Raw genomic sequence first — 19,899 nt, 5'->3', positions numbered from 1 at the left:
CAAACTGCATTTCTTTCACTACTCCTTTTTAGCCTTTTGGCTCTAATTTTAGGGCCAAGGCATATTTCTCCAACTGGCTCTGATTCTAGTGTGTTTCTTTGGCTCTGGTTTCAGGGTCAGGGTGCTTTTCTCTGGTTCTGGGTTCAGGGATAAGGTGTTTCTTTTGCTGGCTCAGGTTCCAGATCCTGGGTTTGTTTCTCTCACTGGCTCTGGGTTCAGAGTCAGGGTGCTCAGGGATTGTGCTATGGCTACTGATCTGCTGGGGCCTGGGTCTCTCACAGAGAACACACATGAGCTGAGTCATAGGTCATATGCATGCCCACTGCCATTCCATGTAGCATTCACAGTGCACCATTGTTATAGGCAAATAGGGTGCCCGGTAGGCACCCATAGGGACTTCCTGGTTCTTCTTTCCCTAAACAAGGACTTAGCCCGAGACACTTGGGTAGGAACAGAAGAAGAGAGTTTAGTAAGGCAAAGATGTACTTCTGAGAGTTGTGGCAGAGCTGGAGAAGGATCAAAAGCTCAGTGTGCACTGACCGGAGACTGGTGCATCTACAGAGTACACGCATTCCTTTCGCTCAGACTCTGGTGTCTGTCAATCTTGGTGGGAAGGGACTTTCCAGCATCCTTTCTTTTATATGCTAATTTGACCTCACTTTCCTGCCAGAGCTCAAATGTAAACCTTCCTGGGAACACAATGGTGCAGGATCAGCGGACCTCCAAATGACCACAGGGAAGCGAGTCCTGGCATAATTGAGTGAGCAGGGCGTTCACAGTTCTGAGGAGCCAGTAGCCCATGAAGTTAATATAGTTCCAAAGGTTTCACTTGACCGTTAGAGGGCTGTTAGGTCAGACACAAGCGGGCAAGGAATAGCTATCAAGGGAAGTGAAGACAGCCCAAGATAGAGTGTAATTACACTCTGAGCCTGCAACCTTCCGACCTCTCCACAGTCGCTGGGGCGCTAATCAGTCCGGCAGTCTATAAGGTGGAGCTTCTGGTAAGTACTGGATCCTTTTGTTCACACGAGTTTGAGCAGAAGAACAAAAAAGATATGGTTTATGCTTCAAAGAAAATTCGTAGGGCAAGGAAGAGTGTGTTGGAGGTCGCTTGTTGGTTCCCGGCCTCCCATCTAGCTTAGACCTGAAATAATCACACAGAAACTGCTTAATAAATCACTGCTTGGTCCATTCGCTCTAACTTCTTATTGGCTAACTCTTACATATTAATTTAATCCATGTCTATTAATCTGTATATCGCCATGTGGGCTTATCAGCTAAAGTTCCCAGCGTCTTTTCTGGTGGCTCCTTGGCTTCTCTCTGACTCTGCCCTTCTTTCTTCCAGCATTCAGTTTAGTTTTCCCCGCCTAGCTAAGTTTTGCCCTGCTATAAGTCCAAGGCAGTTTCTTTATTCATTAGAAGTAATCACAGCATACAGAGGGAAATCCCACATCAAGAGTGCTTGCCTATCATGAGACCACCAAAGTTCAGGCCCACCAGTGGCCCAGGCTAGAGAGACTTCACTCACATACAGTGTGTGTGCATGAGAGCACACAGGAGGCAATGCCGTGCTGGAGTCTACTGAGACAGGGAAGGCTGATGAGAAGACAGGTAGAGAGAGAAGTGAGAGTTAGGCTCGGAGATTCTTCCACATGTTCAAGGCCAGCCTGGGCAACTTAGTAAGACCTTGCCCACCCCCCCCATAAGTAAAAGGAGATCTAGGGGTACAACTCAATGGTAGAACTACCATGCTTGAGGCTGTGGTCCAATTTCCAGTGCTGCCAATTAGGCCTGGGGAGACAGCAAAGGGGCAGTCGTTGATGCTCATGGCATGGCTTACTATGTTCAGGGAACTGTAGAGAATTCTGGGGGTACTGTTTTTGGTGATCAGGGTCTGGGCTGGGTGTTTACTTTTCATGCATAGAACTGAATCCTCAGGCACACAGATTTGCAAATAGCATTGCAATGCTGCAGAAACATGTTGTCAGAACGACAGTGGCCGCATCAGCCAGCAGACTCTAGGCCAGGGCCCCAGTTACTGTTTGTGGCTTTTATGGACTTCAAGAGGAGTTTGATGGTTAAGGGGCATTGTACTCTGCTTTGACTGACAGATTTTAGCTGCGTTATCCCTTTTCCTACTGTGCATGCCCCTTCCTATAATGTATTTGATTTTAATCATAGGCACTCACAAGTATGCATAGGCATAAGATAGTAAATAGGAAACTCTCCCAGAAAGTTCACTTAGAAAACACAGTATGCCTTATGGGGCAGGCACCTAAAAACCAGTTCAGGCCAGGTCAGACCTCCTGTCCTCATCCCGAACATAACTGGAGTATTGTTGAATACAATCTGTTCGATGGTCAGTTGGAGGAGGAGAAAGTTATCCCATTATTTGAAGAGGATGCGCCTGCAGTTCCCCACGGGTGTGCACAGGGGTCCTGGGTTGCTGACAGTTACTAGGTGGTTTTCCAGAAAAGGGTGTGTGTGAGCATAATAGGTGGAGGTGAGGGTCTCAGGCTGCCAAGTGCATTGTTAAAAGAACGGTGTGTACATGGCCCAAGCCAAGAAGAGTTTCAGCTTCGGAATTTCCTCGGCTTGTAACACCTTTAGCTTACATAAGTACAGTTCCGCGTTCTCAAGACACATGGAGCTCCAACGGTTTTCCTATTCTCTCACTGCAACAGTGCCTATGAAAGATGCATTTCCGCTCTCAAGAGCAGAAGACCCTGAGTCGCAGCCAGCCCCTCCCAACTGGAGAGGTTCGGCTCAGAATGCCGGTTCTCTCTGGAGGACCTGGTGCGGGTCCTCCAGAGCACCGAGACTGTGGGCCAGAGCGCTCGCCGCCTCGTTCTCTCCGCCTCTGCGTCGCTCAGGAAGCGACTGCACGCTCGCGCGTGCGTACTAAGCGACACCAGCTTTTACGTCATCGCGGGCGCGACGCCCCGAGGGCCAACTTGTGCTTTGGTCTGGCGGGGCGGTGGCGGCGAGAGCGGCTGGGAAGATGCCAGTGGCGGTGATGGCGGACAGCGCCTTCAGTTTCAGAAAGCTGCTGGATCAGTGCGAGAACCAGGAGCTTGAGGTAGCGCGGCAGAGTGGGGCGGGCGGGTGGGCGCCGTTTCCAGGGCAACGGGCCCGGCCGCGGCCTGCTGGGAGAAGATCCCCCCCCCCCATTCATCACGCCGCGGTTCCTGACCGTAGTCGGGAGACGCTTCTTTGTAATGTTACGATAAAAAGTTCACTAACCAGGCTAGGAGCGGTGCCATAGGAATCTCATGGGGCAAACGTGAGGCGGAGGCAGGAGGATTACCGGTGAATTGGAAGCCAGCCTGGGCTACGTAAAATCAAAACAACAAAAGAAATAGGGAAAAAAGCCTCCCCGACTAAAAGAGACGGCAGCAGCATGTTGATGCGCGCTTAATAGACCTTTGCCGAATGGATTAAGGAAAGAATGGATTAAGTCCTCTCTAGCTACCCGTTGGTTTTTTTTTTAGCTTACTTGTATAGCCTTTTTTTTTTTCCCATAGTGGGCCGAAACACAGTGCTTTAAGAACCTTTTAGAAATATTTCTGTAGGAAATTGTGAGGTTTTTTTTTTTTTAAGTTTGAGTCCTTCCGAGGTGATGCCACTTAAATGTTTGTGTGTATGTAAAGAAACTGTACCCCACTGGAGGTAGTTGACAGCCGACAACAGATCTAAACTCTCTCCTCAGATTCTAATCCGTGATACTTTCCTAAGATTTTTCTGCATCTGTAGTAGTACTGGAAAAGGGGCTTACTTTTTACATCTGATTTTTTTCCTTTTCTGAAAGTGTATTAGGAAGTGAGGTTTTTCTCCTCTTTTGGTCCCTGTAGGCTCCTGGAGGAATTGCCACACCACCAGTGTACGGCCAGCTTCTGGCTTTGTATTTGCTCCAGAATGACATGTAAGTAGTAAGAAAGAGCAGCAGCTTCCACGAGATTAGGCGAAAGTATACATAGCCCGTGGGTGTCTTTTATCATAGTTCCGTCATAACTGTTTCCCGTTCAGTCGTAATAATCATTAAGTTAGAGTTTCTTGTTGTGTGTGTTTTACATACATCTAAAAACCGTGGCAGGTTCTTGAGGAAAGACTAGTGTCAGGAGCCATTGACCTGTCCTCTTTTGTCTGAAGGCACGCATCTTAAATCCCAGCACTTGGGAGGCAGAGGCAGTTGGATCTCTGAGTTCAAGGCCATCCTGATTCACAGAGTGAGTTCCAGGACAGCCAAGGGTACACCGAGAAACCGTGACCCAGGGGATCACTGGGAAAGGCAGGAGGCATTAGGTTTGTTTTTAATTAGTCTTCTTGGGTCAGAAGCAGGACGGTGCTAGAGAATAGAGGGCCCCTGTGGCTCCAAACCCTTTGTCATATTTTTACAGACACTAAACCGAGTTTTTCAGTGTAGTGAGGAAGCGAGCAGGCCTGCTTTCCGTCCGGCTCCCGCACGGCTAGCTTTATACCCGAAGTAACAACACACAAATTGTATTCATTTAAACAGTGCCTGGCCCATTAGTTTCAGCCTCTTATTGGCTAATTCTCACCTCTTGATTAACCCATGAATTGACTAAGATGACTTGTTCTTAATTGATCTCTGTAAATTAGGAATAATGCAAGATATCTTTGGAAGAGGATTCCACCTGCTATAAAGTCTGTAAGTACTCCACAGTGTGTCCCTGTTGATTTAAAGATAGTGGCATGGCCCTAAATGACAGCCTCCAGTCTTTCCTTTCCCTTACTCATTACAGAAGCTGTTGTTAGAATGCTAAAGTTACAGCCCTCCAGCTTTCTCTGACAGGGCTCAGGAGTCTGTTCATGTGCTGATGAGGCTTCCTAGACCTGCCTCTGTGTGGGTGGAGAATGAAAGGCTGGAGACTTCAGTAGACAACTTGGTCCTGTAATGACAGCTGTTTGGGAACTGGCGTGGTTTACATGGAAAGTCACTGCATTAAGATACTTTGTTAATTCAATTTCTTACTTGGGATGAGAGATTAATGCAATAATCTGAGAAAAGTTTCTTGCCAAGTAGAATGAAGACTTTGTTTCACTGTCCTTCCTTTCCCTGAACTTGTATTTGTTAAGAGTGAAACCAGAGGCAGGAGAGCAGATGGTATGAATGGACCTCTGCACACAGGCTCTGTGCTTGACATAGCCTCGCTAATCAGCTTCCTAGTAGTTTGTCCTAGCTGAGTAAATGCCAGCATCTTCAGTTTAAATAGGAGTTCTTAAGATAGTTGATCCCCAAAACACGTTTTTACTTTCTCATGCTTTATAATCGTTGTATAAAAATGTTAAGTATATAAATTATTGACATTACTGCTCATAACATTTTAGAATCAGTCAGATCCAACCTTTGGATGTTGCAAAACCATTGTGTCACTTGCAAAGTTCATAGTCTGAAACTGGACACGCAAGTTACAAAAAGAGAAAGATTTCACAGCTCATACCTATGGTCTGCAGGTTGGACACAACTCTTAGAAAAGTAATTGTGTCTCCTAAAACCAGTAGTGTGTGTTTTAATGATATAGCTAACAAATTTTGTGTCGTTTCTGAAATTTTGTTTGACAATCCAGTCATTATAATTTCAGAGTGAATTCCTTCAAAGGCAACAATATTTATTGCAGGCAAATTCTGAACTTGGGGGAATTTGGTCAGTAGGACAGCGAATCTGGCAGAGAGATTTCCCCGGGATCTATACCACCATCAACGCCCACCAGTGGTCGGAGACTGTGCAACCAATCATGGAAGCCCTTAGAGGTAGGGTTTCTTTGTGGTTCAAAGTCACGTCGCACTAAGCCTGCCTTGGATCCCTTAGAGCTGTAGTCCTGTGCTGTGTCCAGCCCTTGGAGTCCTTGGATGTGTAGTGTTGTGCTGTGTCCGTGTGCACTTTAGAAGTAGACAGTTCTGATTTGTTGGTGTTTTTCAGGCTTGCTCTAGATCTATGCTAGTTGATTCTTCATTTCCTTACTGGGGTTTTCTGGGGAGCATGGCGGGAGCCGAGGGTGTCACTACTGGTTCCACATTGTAGTTACTCCATTAGCCATCTCTTCTCTCCATCATATCTTTGTAGGGACAGGAAGGCTCAGACAGGGTCCTCGCTGTATAGCTCATTCTGTCCTTTACTCCTTGTGTTACTGGTATGAACCACACATGTGACCTGGTGAAAGGCTTCTTTGCTATAAGATGAAACTAGGCAATAATCTACAAGTTGATGGTATCCGTGGGTCAAGAGTTTTTAAGTTTGTATTTTCAAATACATAGACTTTGGACTTGGTTAACCCTGGCCTTTAATAGCTGTTGTGTCCCCTGTATACATCTTAGGAATGAATAATCTCAGAGACTAGGGGCTCAGTTTTGGTTGCTTTGAAAGGGTAGAGGCCCGGCATGATGTGGCACTGACACACACCATCTCTGTCCCGCCTCCCTCCTGTCTCACACTCCCCTGCATGTGCTTCCAGTCTTTCTGGGTCACTCTTTCCTGTTCCTTTTATTGGCTTGGGTAGGTGCATGTCCGTGTGCATGTTGCATTCTTGTTGGCCAGCAGCATTGGCTCCTCTGGAGGTCGGCTTCCTGGCATTTCTGAGCCACGCAGCATGGAAGCTGGGAACCAGACTCCGGTCTTGGAAGAGCGGAACATATACAGACTCTTAGCTGCTGAGCTGTCTTTCCAGCCCCGTTACACACATTCATACAGTGATCTCTCCTGTCACCTCAGCTCTGTAGTCACTGCCTGCCTTCAGTGTGTTCTCTCTGTTGGTGTGAAGTTCCTCATCAGGGTACGGACGTGGGTGTACCAGGGAGCAGAGAGTTAGGATTGCCGGGGAGCTGCACCAGTCAGCCCTCTGCAGTAGTACCTGGATCAGCACAACACAGAGCTGTGTAAACAGAGCAGGAAATAGCTACTTTCAGTAACTATGAGCTGAATTTCAGGGTAGACGTGGGCAGGGGAAGGAGTGTGGGGTGACGTCACCTGAGTGTAGCGGGGCTGTCTGAGTGTAGTGGAAACATCCCTGGGAGGAGCCATTGGAGGGTTGATTGACAGGACTGGGTTCAGCCTTGTAAGTACAGGCTGCCTTTTTCAGGTGTCGGGCTGCAAATTCATAGGCAAGACTTGGGTAAGGGCTCCCTACTCATCCAGTGAGTGTTGTGTGGAGTTTATTCTTTCTAGTACTCCCTCACATTGGATTCTCTGTGAAATTAAGAGTTGCTTCCAGCCCACAGACACCCATTCCATCTAGTGGAGCATGCTGGAGTTGGATCTCTGGGGCCAGACTTTTGAGTTTTCATTTTGGCTCATCTGCCTGTTGAGCTTCATTTCCTTGTTAGGAGACAAAATTGGAGAGTTAACTTGTAAACACTGAGACACTGTTCTATCAATGAAGATTTTTCTTGGGATTTAACAAATCCCCAGCTCCCCAAATAGTTTGTCCCATTCTTTTCTCTGTAAAATGCCAGCCTGGTGAGGACAGGCTCAAAACAGATTGGAATTGCTACAGAGTTTGATGTTTTGCTCTTTGGTGTATTATAAATTGGTTTTCTAGACAAGAGCAACCACAGCTTCACCTGTTATGGTCCCACGACTTCCCTACAGCGCCCACTAGCTGAGGACCAGGAGCTCAGACACAGACCGGTGGGGACAGAGTCCTCAAGCCATAGCACCTTCAGTTCTGTCCGAACAACTCAGTTCCATGAGGAAACTAGAGATGTCTCGGCTGAAGAGCTTGGTGGGAGAGCTGTTTGTTACCGGAAAGCCAGAAAGGCTGGCTAAATACCGAGGGGGTAGTTGTTCATAGCTGTCACTCTCACCAAAGCCTGAGGGGGGGATGAAGGGCCAGTCTTACTGGACTCTAGAGATGATTGATTCCAGAGCTGTGGAGGGATGTCAGCAGGGCTAGTTGGGGAGCAAGCATGTGGCTGCTGATCTAGGATGCAGAGCCTGCATATCTGCATCCATTGTCGGCTTTCTCCTGCCTCTCTGTATGCTCTCCATTCTTGTTAGCCCTCCTCTGCCTCTTCACACACCTGCTTCTCTCCTTTTCCATTCTCATCGGCTCCTGTCTATTCCCACTCTAAAGTCTGGCTAGAACACTTGAGCTATAGACAGTGATTTTAAATGCTGGGAGAGGGTTATGGTACACATTTCTTTCTGCATGTATATTCCTGCCATTACTGCCTTAATTCTTCCCCCCTGAATGTCTGTCTTCTTCATAGGGAAATTTCTGCACCTCTAAGACATTCTAGAAGTCTACTGGAGGTGGTAGACTCAAGCAGGATGTAAGTGTAAAGACAGCAGAGGAGGAATGGTAGCATTAGGCTTAGTGGGAAAGGAAGGAGTGCAGCTTAGCATCGGTGTGTTGTTTTGGGGAGACTCTGTATACTATGGTATGCATTTAGTGTGCATTTAGTGGTCAGAGGCTTCTCTCCTTCCACCTTTACATGGGTGGGGGGTGGGCGGGGTGCAACACACATACTCAGGTCTCCAGGCTTGGGTAGCAAGTGCCTTTACCCACTGAGCCATTTCCAGGTCCATTGTATCTGCAGTTTTTCAGACCTGTGAGAAATCCCATGGCTGAGGGCATAACCCCATTTTGGTTCCAGTTGTACTGTCAGCAAGCCCGTGCTCACAGGAGCACTGCAATAGGTGTTGTCAGACCTTAAACACCAGGGCCCAGAGCCAGGTGTGGACTGTGAAAATTAGTCTGGACCAGGGGACTAGTTGGAGCACAAGGTGCCTGAAGGGACCTGCATTATGTCCAGTTGCCTCAACTGTGGATATTTATTAAGTAGGTTGGCAGCCTTCTGGAGGAGCCTTGGTATTACCAAAAGGGCACTGGACAGCAAGACTGGCTGGGTTGGGTGGGGCATTTGTCTCATTCTGGAGTTTTCTTAATGTAGGTGTGTGAGCACGGGAAATGCAGAAGGCTGTTTCCAGGAACATCTTGTGCTGGGGCCTGGCAGCACTCTCCCTTGAGAGTCAGACCTTCAGGCATGGGGTTCAGGATCCTGACTTGAGACACACTTGGAGGTTAGGGACAGGTGTGGGGATAAGGCTTGTGCTTCTGCACCAGAGGAATCCTGTGTTGGAGACCCTCCTGAGAGGGGCCGCTGTATCTCAGCCGTTCTGCTAGTGTTTGCAAGTGAAATAGAGAGCAAGGGAAACTGAAAATGTTTGTGCCCTAAATTGGTAAATGTTTGCTTTCTTAAGACTGGGGTCTTGTGGATGTTGTTTTCCACCTCTAGCTTGTGTCCAATGTAATGTGAGGAATGTATGTGTTCACTCAAAGTATGGGTCCCTCATACCTTCTGGCTGCCGTGTCTGCTTGGGTGGGTCTAGTCTTGCCTGTAAATAAAAACTATGGGACAGAGCTGTGTTTAAAAGTCCTGTTCCCTTGGTTCCTGCTGCTGACCGTCCCCCTCCATGACAGATGCAACGAGGAGACGTGCTTTCGCCCTGGTCTCACAGGCGTACACCTCCATAATCGCAGATGACTTCGCTGCCTTTGTCGGCCTCCCTGTGGAGGAAGCTGTGAAAGGTACTTGGACTTGCTGCTTCCCTACAGGGAACAGAAATCACACAAAGCATAGGTTCTCTGTTCCTCCTCTGGGAGTCGAGGAGAATGATTTTTGGGATTTAGGTGGTGGGTTTTTTTTAATCACCTCCATGTAGCACCTGTAACCAAGCTCAGGAGTGTCCCTGTGGCGTCTGTGTAGACATTTGCACAACTACTTAAGAAAGCTCTTCTCATCTGACCAGATTGTCCAGGTTTACCCTTTCGTGCTCAAAAAGACAGTTCTGTCTCACATTCCATTTTAGTCACTTCTCCGGTTCCTTGGCCACGCCCAGGTACTTGTTGCAACTGCATGTACTTGGTTACTTTGTTTTACAGTGATTGGTAGTCTTGATTCTCCAACTAAAATGCGAGGCCATCAAGTGTCATTTATTCTTTAATTTCCAGAGCCTAGAACAGCTTCAGGCTCACAGGACAGTGGGTGCTGGAAGTTGTGGTGTGGGTGGCTGTATTTTATTTTATGGGCAGTTGGTTTTGGTGTTGGCGTTAAATTCAGGATCCTCACACACCTGCACGATTAGTCATTACTACTATAGAATGCTGCGAGGGGCAGAATACAACTGTTGGTCTATTTGGAATTAGACTAATTAGGTGACTACTGCAGAAGACCAAAGTTGTCAGTGATTATACCCTAAAGAGTAAAGTGGGGCTTTCTGAATTTTCAGGATATTTCAAAAATAAGTTTATCCAATCCCCGTGGTAACCTTTCTAGTAAATACACAGCACCTGAGTATGGCCCTTAGTGCAGTGACAGGGGGCAGGTGTGGGTCCTGCTGGGACTTGTGCCCTTCTCCCATCTGTGTGTGAACTCTGCACTTTCAGGTGTATTGGAACAAGGATGGCAAGCCGACTCTGCCACAAGAATGGTTCTTCCCAGGAAGCCAGGTAGGTGAATCCTCAGAGACAAGTGACATCAGAGCAGATGACGTGGAAGGTCACCTGCTTGAGACTCCTGTTCTATGACTGACTTTGACTGACTTTAGATTAGTTGTTCTAGCTTTCCTTTCAGGTCAGGCCCTGCCCTGACCCTACTGTTCCCACCCCCATACCTGCCCTTCATCTCACCCTCGGGGCGGGGCGGTGGAAGGGAGGGGGTTGTTCTTTCCTGTACTGCCTTTTCCTCCTGAGTACAGGAGTGTTCTTTTCTGCCAAGTCTTTAGAGCTACCTCATCATAGTCCTGCAGCAGCCCTACTTCCTCAGCTGCCCTGGGGGCTTATTGTTTAGACAAATGTCAGTCCTCAACCCCAAAGTTGTAGATCTTAAGGAAGATGGAAGCAAAGTGTTTTAAGTGGAGCACAGTTACACCCCATTTGAGAAGCAAGTGTTTGTAGTGGGGGTGAGCATCACAGTCCTGACGTGACTTCTGTTGCTGTCTGTAACTGTCTTTTTCTTCTTCTGTTTAGCCTCAGGAGCCCTGGATGTTTCCTTTAACAGGTTTATTCCCTTATCAGGTACGTGTTTTCAAATGGACATTGTTAAGTGTTTCATTGTTTGCTAATGTATTTTCTGTAATGATTAGAGATTAAATTCTGCAAATGTGTAGTGACACACGTGGCTACAAGAAGGAAACTGTAGGCTTCCCCGTAGCTGTGCCAGAGTGGTGATATCTGCTAGCCTAGACATGGAACTACCTGCCATCATGCTAGGGTCTCTTGGGGTTCTGGAGTGTATGCAGAAGGCTCCACAGCCTGGCGTGCCAAATTCATTGTTAGCGTGTAAATCCTGAGGTTGGATCCTCGTCCTTGTGCTGCTCTAGCTGTTGACAGTGCAGTGTTCTGCTTGGGCCAGGCACATGAGATGCACTTAGAGTTGTTCTTCACCTCGTGTCTCACACACAGGTGGGTACCTGTCCAGGTAGCGCTGTGGTCCGAGAGAGATGCTGCACGCTAGACATGTTTGAGTCTTCACATAGCCTGCTGCAGCAAATGCAGTTATTCTGAGGCGTGTTCATGTTCTTTGAGAAACCAGGCTGGTAAAAATGGAGACAGCTTGCCTGTTCTCCAAAACCTTCCAAGCCTCTGACAGGCATGGTTTTTGTCTAAGATCAGGTAGCACTCATACAGTTACCTTATTAAAGTCCTCCACAGGCTGATGGCAGGTCAGGTGCTCGGTCACACCACTGACTAACTTCAATTGTGCTTCCCTTGTTATTTTGTAGAGCCTGCCCCAGTTCCACCAATCCCCAACGAGCAGCAGCTCGCCAGGCTGACCGACTACGTGGCTTTTCTGGAAAACTGATAGATCTGAGTTCAAGATTCACCTTCAGCCCCTGTCACTGGCAAACAGACATGGAGTTTTATTCCAAGTTTACTGAACAGGGCGAGCACCTCGGTGTCCTTTGGGTGTGATAAAATGCACATAGAAGATGAAGCGGATTGAACAGTTTCCTCCTCAGACACTGCTGAATGTTCTCATCTGTATTGATCACTTAGGTTGGAGCCATCAGTATTATGCAGCTAGTTTCTGTCAGCGACTGGACTCTGAACACAAGCTGCCCTGCTGCAGGGAGCAGAGAGGGTGCTGTGGACCACACCACACTCCTGCATACCATTGGCCTCCGGCTGGATTGATGTGCTTGGGGTTTGTGGAGGATTGTCCCCAGGCAGTGACCAACCCTCATTATCTCTCACACTCTGGAGAATGTGCTTTCTTCCCACCCCAGAACAAGGAATCACTGCTGTAGGGTCAGAAATCGCTGAGGAGTGCAGAGACTGTCTCCTGGTGAGGGGCTTGTCAGTGCTACAGTTTTTCCCAGTATGCGCAAGCATCCATTGCATGAGGTGGACCGTGCACAGTTAGAATGCAGCTGATGTGTTCGCGTGAACTCTAAGTTCTGATGTCTCCTTTCAGAAGAAGGGAAAGGCATGGAGTGCGCTGTGTGCTGAAGGAAGCTCCAGAGCCGGGGAGGCCCCTGCAGCCTTCCTGTGTCTCCCATCCTGTAGAAATGCTGAGTGCATCCATTTTTGTTCCTGTATGACAGCCCTTGAAGATTTGAGGTGGTTAATGTATCTTCAGATTAAAACAGCCCTGGTTCATTTATTCTGCATTTGTTCAATAAATATTTAATTGAATTCTTAAACGGTTCCATCTAAAGCTCTTTCTAGAAATTTCACATCTTGGTCTACTGTAAGTATAGTTATAAGTTTGTCCTTGTCTCAGAAATATTTTATTTAAGAGTTAAAACCTTTTTCTTTTTATTATTTAGGAATTCCATGCATGCTTATAATGTGTTTAGTTCAAATTCATCCTCTTTTTCTCAGATTCTTCCCCTAGACCAGTGGTTCGCAACCTCCCTAATGCCGCGACCCTTTAATACAGTTCCTCGTGTTTTGACCCTAACCACAAAATTATTTTCATTACTACTTCAATACTGTAATTTTGCTACTGTTAGGAATCACAATATAAATATCTTCCAATGGTCATAGGTGACCCCTGTGAAAGGGTCATTTGAGCCTGCAGGGGTTGCAACCCACAAATTGAGAACCACTGAGAAACTATTTTACCTGTGACTCTGGTGAGTTACATAATTTGTTTTCATTGATTCTTTAAAAATGATCTGACAGTATTTTTTAAGTTTCCATTTTATTTAATCCTGGGAAATCATGCTAAAATGTTTTTAACAGTTGGCAAAATGAGGACTACAGAAGCCAGTGTTGAGAATAAGGCAGTGATAGCAGCGGTGCAGACACCAGGTACGAAGTCTAAACGGATGGATGGCTCCTGTTTTCAGTAGCGCAGTGGGGTAGACTCAGATGTGTCCTCTTGGGATTGATGACATAGACGGAGTTGTTGAGTGAGGCTGTGGATAGAGCGGGAGATCTCGTGCTGAGCGTGGTGTGTAGTGAGTGCGAGGGTAGGTCACACAGGGGGTTCAGCTGCCTATGTGTGCATACTGCACACACGGGAGTGTCATCTCAGGTGACTGCCTTGCCAGTGGTGTCATAGTTTACAAGGCCATCCTTCATGCTCATAAATTAGCAATTAGTCACATTGCTGGTGGCAGATGATCTTAATTTGACTTGGAAATGTCTGATTTTTCTTGGTAAATAGTACTTCCTCCTCCTAACGGACAAGGCCCAGAGTGAGCAGAGGACAGCGCTGCTAGGTGGCAAGGCCATTGACTGGAAGAGTCTTAGGGAGTTGGTACTAGTACAGAAGGTCAGCCTACAGACTACTGCCTGGCACAGAACGGGCTAGGCCAGGAAGTGTGTAAAGACGCAGGCTCAGTAAATGCTGCTGGTGCCAACTGATCCATGCCAGAAGTTAGCTGTTAGCGTGTGAATTATCTATGAGTACATCACATACCTTCCACACATTACACATACCATATATACCGCACATACCACATACTACACACAACATATACACACCACACAACATACACAACACACCATACACAATACATAGACTACACACACAAAACACCCCTCACATATACCACATACACACAACATACACATAACAGACACAAGATACCATACATACTACACACACTTAACACACATACACTATATACCCCACATATACCATACATACACCACACCCTCTCACACTACACATACGTAAATACCATACACACCACACTCAGCACACACTATATACCACACACAATACCCCCCATACACACTACACACAACATACATATACCATACATATCACACACACTATATAACACGCCACACATCACACTTTTTAAAGAAAGCTTTTAGGACAGTAGTTCAGTTTAGTAGCATTTGCCTTGCAAGTGTGAAGTTCAGAGTTTGGGCCCCAGAACCCACATAAATGCTGGGCGTGGTGGCACACGTTTGTGATCTTGTGAAGGTGGAGACAGGTGGATTCCTAGGGTTCATTGATTAGGCAGAATAGCAGAATAACCAAGTCTCAGGCCAATAAGAAACCCTGACCCTAAGGACGTGGATGGCCTTCCTGAGGATGACATCGAAGGCTGTCCTCTGGACTTCTCATATGTACACACATGTCCACACACTAGCACATATATGTGCCTTCTACATATATACACCCGTTTACAAATACACACACTCCTAAAATAAGACTACATTTGTTCCTATTGCTCAACAATGTTTTTCTTCCTAAAAACAAAATATTTTTTCTCATCATGTATCAATCTAGAAATCTTTCAGCCCAAATATTCATTGTCCATGATGGATGGGGTATGAAGACATTAGTGACTGAAACTGTAGATCATTCCAGACTAATGGGGTAGGAGAAATTGTTGTCTTCAATGGTGTAGCCACTAACAAGTTACCTAGCCTGTGGCTGACATGGACGGACCACGCCGATGCCCATCTGGGTGGTCCTTGCTAATCAGCGAGTCACTGTTGCTGTTTGCTTTTTGTTGCTGTGATAAACCCCATAACAAAGAGCAACATGGAGAGCAAAGGGTTAATTTCATGTGTGGGCTTCCAGGTCCATCACCGAGGTCAGTCAGGGCAGAAACCTGGAGGCAAGAACTGAAGCAAAAACCACCCCTGGATGAAACTGCTTACTGCTTGCTCTTCACAGTTCACTCGACTTGCTATGTCGTCCAGCACAGGACCACCTGCCCGGGGTGGAGATGGCTGGGCCCTTGAATGTAAATCTTTAATCAAGAAACTGCCCCTAGAGACTATAACCTGCCTACAGGCCAATCTGAGGGACACATTTTCTCAGTTAAGGTTTTTTTGTTGACAAAACAAAAATTTATCAATGTAGTCCCAAAGCAAAACTAAAACACAAAGAGCTGAGGATGGGCAGGGGGCTTGTTGGATGGAGGAGTAGGATTTGTCTACAGGAGAGGGAGGGTGGGGCTGTGAGTATGACCAGAAGGTATATGCTATATAAAATTGTCAAGTAATAAACTGTGGAAAACAAGCCCCTCTTCGGGGCTAGAGCTACTGCTTGGCAGTACAGTGCTTGCCTGCCTTTCCCAAGGCTCCAAACTCAGTCCCCAGTACACCATCACCACCCTCTCTGTTCCCCACCCCGCCCCAGCCCTCCTGCCTTTTGATTTCTGTAGGACCCGGCTTTGAGTGAGTTTTCTCTTACTCTCTTTCTCTTCTACCGCTGCAAATAAGCAAGAAGCTGATGAGGGACCTCCTCTAGCCTCCTGCAGCACCCAGAAGGGGCAGCTCTTAGGAAGCCCCAGTGAGAAGCATGCCTGCACAACTCTGGAGTTGGGTTGCAGGTGGAGGTTGCTCTCTTTATGTGGCTTAGGGAATTTTTTTTTTTTTTTTGTGCAGCCTCATAAAGTGAGCCTTATTCAGAAACTCATTGCAAAGCCTCATTTTAGTTTTAGTTTTCCTCAGTCCCCATCTCAACCAGAATTATCTTCCAAGGACACCCAAGGTGAAGTCTTAGAGTCCCTGTGGACATTCCAGTGGTTTCTGACCACTCATGGTCCCTCTCTGCAGCTACAGGAGATCTGCGGTCCTGCTATTACTTCTCGAGGTTGATGGACACTGGGTCTAACCCTTGCCTACTGGCGAAGAGACTGGGTTAGGTTCCAGATTTCTGTCTGAATGAAAGATGCTGTGCTTAGGAATCGGAAGCCCCACTCCTCACACTGCGGAGTCCTCCACTGAGGTGGGTGCTGTGGTTTGGAGATAGTTTGTCTCTTGAAAGTTTAAATGCTGGAAATCGATCCCTAAGAGAGAGAGACCTATCACAGGGAGGTGACATGATACCACCACCCTCAGAAGGGCTTAATGCAGTTAGGTCAGAACTGGGTTTGTTTCCACAAAAGCAGATGGCTAGAGAGCAAGGCTACCACGTGTATGTCCATAATGGGTCGAGCAATCTGATGTGTTGGTGAAGTCAGCGTGCAGCATCAGCTGTTCAGGGTTCTTTCCCAAGATACCTATGTGTGCATGTTTAATCAGCACTTGCTCATTTACATAAAATCAGTATCCGTGGGATAAGTTAAACACTACTGAGAAACAGCCAATCCTAGGACATGGGGAATCCAACTGGACAGTGTCCTTGTTTGTTTTGTTGCTGGGGTAAACTGCCCTGACAAATAGTGACCCAAGAAGGAAGGGGTTATTTCAGCTCACAGTTTTGGGCCCATCACCGGGAGGAAGTCAGGGCTGCAGGAGCCTGGAGCAGCTATCACATTCACAGCCAAGAGTAGATGGAGACTAAATGCATGCATGCTAGTGCACAGCTAGTTTTCTCTCCTCTTACCCAGCCCAGGTCCCAAACCAGTAAATGGCACTCCTACCTTCAAAGCAGGTCTTCCCGCATCAGCGAAGACAATCAAATCAAACACTACCATATTAATCCCCTTCCCAGGTGATTGTACCTTGTGTCACATTAACCAAAGTATGACAGCTCCACCCTTTCTCAATCTGACACACAAACATTTTTAAACTAGAACCTTCCATCTGCTTTCCCCAAAGTCTCATGTTCTATTTTTTTTTTCAGAATACACAATATAGTCCAACTTTTAAAGTCCCCAAAGTCTTTAAAAAGTCCAACCTTTTAAAAATCCAAAGTCTCTGAGCTATGCAATAAAAAGTTACATGCAAACACTGGTTCTCTGAAAAAAAGGAGAGGATGATACAAGGACAGTCACAGCAAATCAAAGCCCAAACCCAGCAGCTACATGCCAGCACCTGGGCCTGGTAATGTACTCTGGGCCCAAAGGCCATGGGTATCTTCATTTCCCCATCTCTGTCTCCGCAGCACACACAGCTTCTCTCCCAGGCTCGGGCAGGCAGACCCCATTTGACTGCTACTGCTCCTCTTGGCTCATGGTTCCAGTGTCTCCAATAGTCTGGAGTCTCCATTGCAATTGACACTTCACCACGACAGCTCAGGCAGGGGCTTCTCAGGTCCTCTCCACACCTACCGCAGGATGCCCAGCCACATGTACCAGGCTTTTTCTTTGGGGCTACCAACCAGCTCCCTAATCCTGACACTGAGACTTAATAGTTTTGAGTGCACGGCCCAGCTTAGGCACATTTCCGGATCACTCTTTTAAATTAACCTGGTTCTCTTTACCTACGTTTGTATTACCATTCTTACTTCTGTATATCTTACTGCTTCTCTGTATCTGTCTGTCTGGCATCTGCCTGGCTTCTTGCCCTGGGCATGTCCTTCGTTCTCTCCCTCCGTGTCTTCTCTTTCTAGATATCCATTCGTTCTTTCTAGATATCTCCTATTGTCTCAGCCCATCAGCCCTGCCTAGTTATTGGCCATTCAGCTCATTAGATCAATCAGGTGCCTTAGGCAGGCAAGGTGAAAGAGTCAACCCAGCTTGACATAATTAAATGCAGCATAAACAAATGTAACACACCTTTGCCTGGTTAACAGTCTTACAACAGCCTCAGCTGTTCTCCGCGATGCCTCCAATCTTACATCTTTACATTCCAAACCAGCATCTTGCAGATGACACAACACTGCTGGGGGCTGCTGCCAGCCTGGGATACAGCCTGGCTCCATTGGACCACAGCTGTACCAGCTGTGCTGACCTGAGGAAAGGCTTTCCTCTTGTCCCACTGCAGGGCAGGAGGCTTCTCTGCCATGGTGCTGATCTGTCCGTTACAGCTGCTGCTTCAGCACCAGCCAGAACATCATCCTGCCTTGCTATTTCCTCTGCCAACAAACCAGTCCATTATCTTTAGGATCTGCCTCTTTCAGGTTGTCAGGACACAGGCAGAACGAATCCAGATCCTTGACCAAAATGCCATGCAGACGGCCCCTATCCAGTTACTGTTGAGGTCTGCGTTCCCACTGAGACCCTAAGCCAGACCTCTGCTGTTCATGTTTCTTTCAACCTTGCAGTCTTCTAAGCTCCCCCAGAGCTACCCACTGAGGTGCGCTTCCAGCATTCAATCATTTGTCCACTCTAACGTGCCATACACTTCCACATTCTTCCCCTGGATGGCTGCAAAGGCCTTTAAGAGCCATGTGGTCAGGTCACAGCTACGACTCTTCTTTCTCAGTACCAGTTTCTGCATTAGTTTTATTCTGTTGCTTCTAACAAATTTCCTGACAGACAGCTGATGAGAGAAATGGTCTATTTTAGCTCACAATGCAAAGGTAGAGTTTATCATTACAGGGAGGTACAGGCAGTAACCTGAAGCAGCTGGCCAAAACCGCAGTCAAGAGTGAGAGAATGAATTAACAGAAGTTTAATATTCAGCTAGCTTTCTCTACCCACACAGTCTGGGGCCCAATGCCAAGAAATGGTGCCACCCATTTTCAGGCAGTGTCTCCCACATCAAGTAAGGCAATCAAGACAGTCCCCCATTGGCCAGCCTGATCTAGATAGCTGAGACTCTTCTTGGGAGATTCTATGTTGTGTTGAGTTGGCAGCTCTAACCGCAGACAGATCGGTGGGTTTCCTTCTGACATAAAAGACTGATAGTAGAGATGCTGCTGAGTGCGAGGCCTCTGCTCCTGGGCTGAAGCACCCAAAGGCCAACTCACAAGTGTTGGAGCAGCTGAGTCTGTGTCCTGTTTAAAGCCGCTGGCCCTCAAGCAGTGCAGTTGCAAGAGCCATGGTCAAGAGCGCTCTACAAAGATGACCCATTTGCTCATCCTGAGCGGTTACCCCAGCTGGACAGCCTTCTCAAAGCTTCCTCTAGGAGGATGGTGAGACAGAATGGGCACTCGAAAGGGATAACCTGCAAAGTTGTCCTGCAAGACTCCTGATAGTGAGAGCCTCTCCTCAGCAGCCCATTTCCCTGGAATTCTGTGCTGTGGGGGAAAGGGAGCAGGTATGCCTATAAGCCAGAGGTAGAATTTAGAAAAACTGCAAAAGAGCCAGGCAGCGGTAGTGCATAGTTTTAATCCCAGTACTTGGTAGGCAGAGGCAGGCAGATCTCTGTGAGTTCAAGGCCAGCCTGGTCTACAAGAGCTAGTTCCAGGACAGGCTCCAAATCTACAGAGAAACCTTGTCTCAAAACAAAAACAAAAACAAAAAAACCTGCAAGTGGACATCAGGCCAGTACAGCACTGAATGAAACACTGAAGGGAACAGTGGGACATGGACATGGCCAAGACACAGTGGACTCTGGTCATAGTCACCCTTCAGTTCTAAAGAGGAGGGTATACAGCAGGAAAGTAAACGCTTAGAATTCCTGGCCCAGAATATTTCATACTGATCTGGAAGCCCAGGCACACCCCACAGGGTAAATGCAAAGACGTCTACACCAGGAAACACCAACTACAGAAGAGCAAAGACAGCATATTAAAAAAAAATGCAGCAGCCAAAGTTGGAGCATTATCCTGAGAACAGTGGCAGAGAACCAGGTAGATGATGCAGTGGTATTTGTAGAGTTGAAGGGTATAAATCCTGGCCATTATTTC

The 19,899-nt window shown here is 47.1% G+C and overlaps 1 protein-coding gene across 2 annotated transcripts; it reads left to right on the top strand.

Moving 5' to 3' along the window:
* The first annotated feature begins 718 nt into the window (after window positions 1-718).
* Cops8 (COP9 signalosome subunit 8) lies at window positions 719-12,664 on the top strand. 2 transcript variants are annotated; one of them, XM_050163080.1, is made up of 8 exons: window positions 719-1,001; window positions 3,852-3,922; window positions 4,621-4,669; window positions 5,640-5,772; window positions 9,441-9,548; window positions 10,407-10,469; window positions 10,989-11,036; window positions 11,744-12,664. In XM_050163080.1, coding segments are annotated over exons 2-8 (483 nt in total). In that variant the 5' UTR covers window positions 719-1,001; window positions 3,852-3,920; the 3' UTR covers window positions 11,824-12,664. The 2 variants fall into 2 exon arrangements, with proteins under 2 accessions (XP_050019037.1, XP_050019036.1); XM_050163079.1 differs by lacking the exon at window positions 719-1,001 and adding an exon at window positions 2,913-3,079.
* Window positions 12,665-19,899: the final 7,235 nt, after the last annotated feature.

This window comes from Alexandromys fortis, unplaced genomic scaffold (genome assembly GCF_014885135.2).
Source record: "Alexandromys fortis isolate MF-2015 unplaced genomic scaffold, M_Fortis_MF-2015_v1.1 scaffold_139, whole genome shotgun sequence".
In the NCBI taxonomy this organism is placed as follows: Eukaryota; Metazoa; Chordata; class Mammalia; order Rodentia; family Cricetidae; genus Alexandromys; species Alexandromys fortis.
Note: the sequence above shows the minus strand (reverse complement) of the source record. Positions and strands in the feature narration are given on the sequence as shown.

What these genes read in the sequence shown, in the direction of transcription:
- Cops8 (XM_050163079.1), top strand. Translation starts at nt 3,002, where the DNA reads ATGCCAGTGGCGGTGATGGCGGACAGCGCCTTCAGTTTCAGAAAGCTG. An exon ending in GCGAGAACCAGGAGCTTGAG is followed by an intron (nt 3,080 to 3,851) that starts GTAGCGCGGCAG and finishes TGGTCCCTGTAG; the next exon opens with GCTCCTGGAGGAATTGCCAC. An exon ending in GGTTCTTCCCAGGAAGCCAG is followed by an intron (nt 10,470 to 10,988) that starts GTAGGTGAATCC and finishes TCTTCTGTTTAG; the next exon opens with CCTCAGGAGCCCTGGATGTT.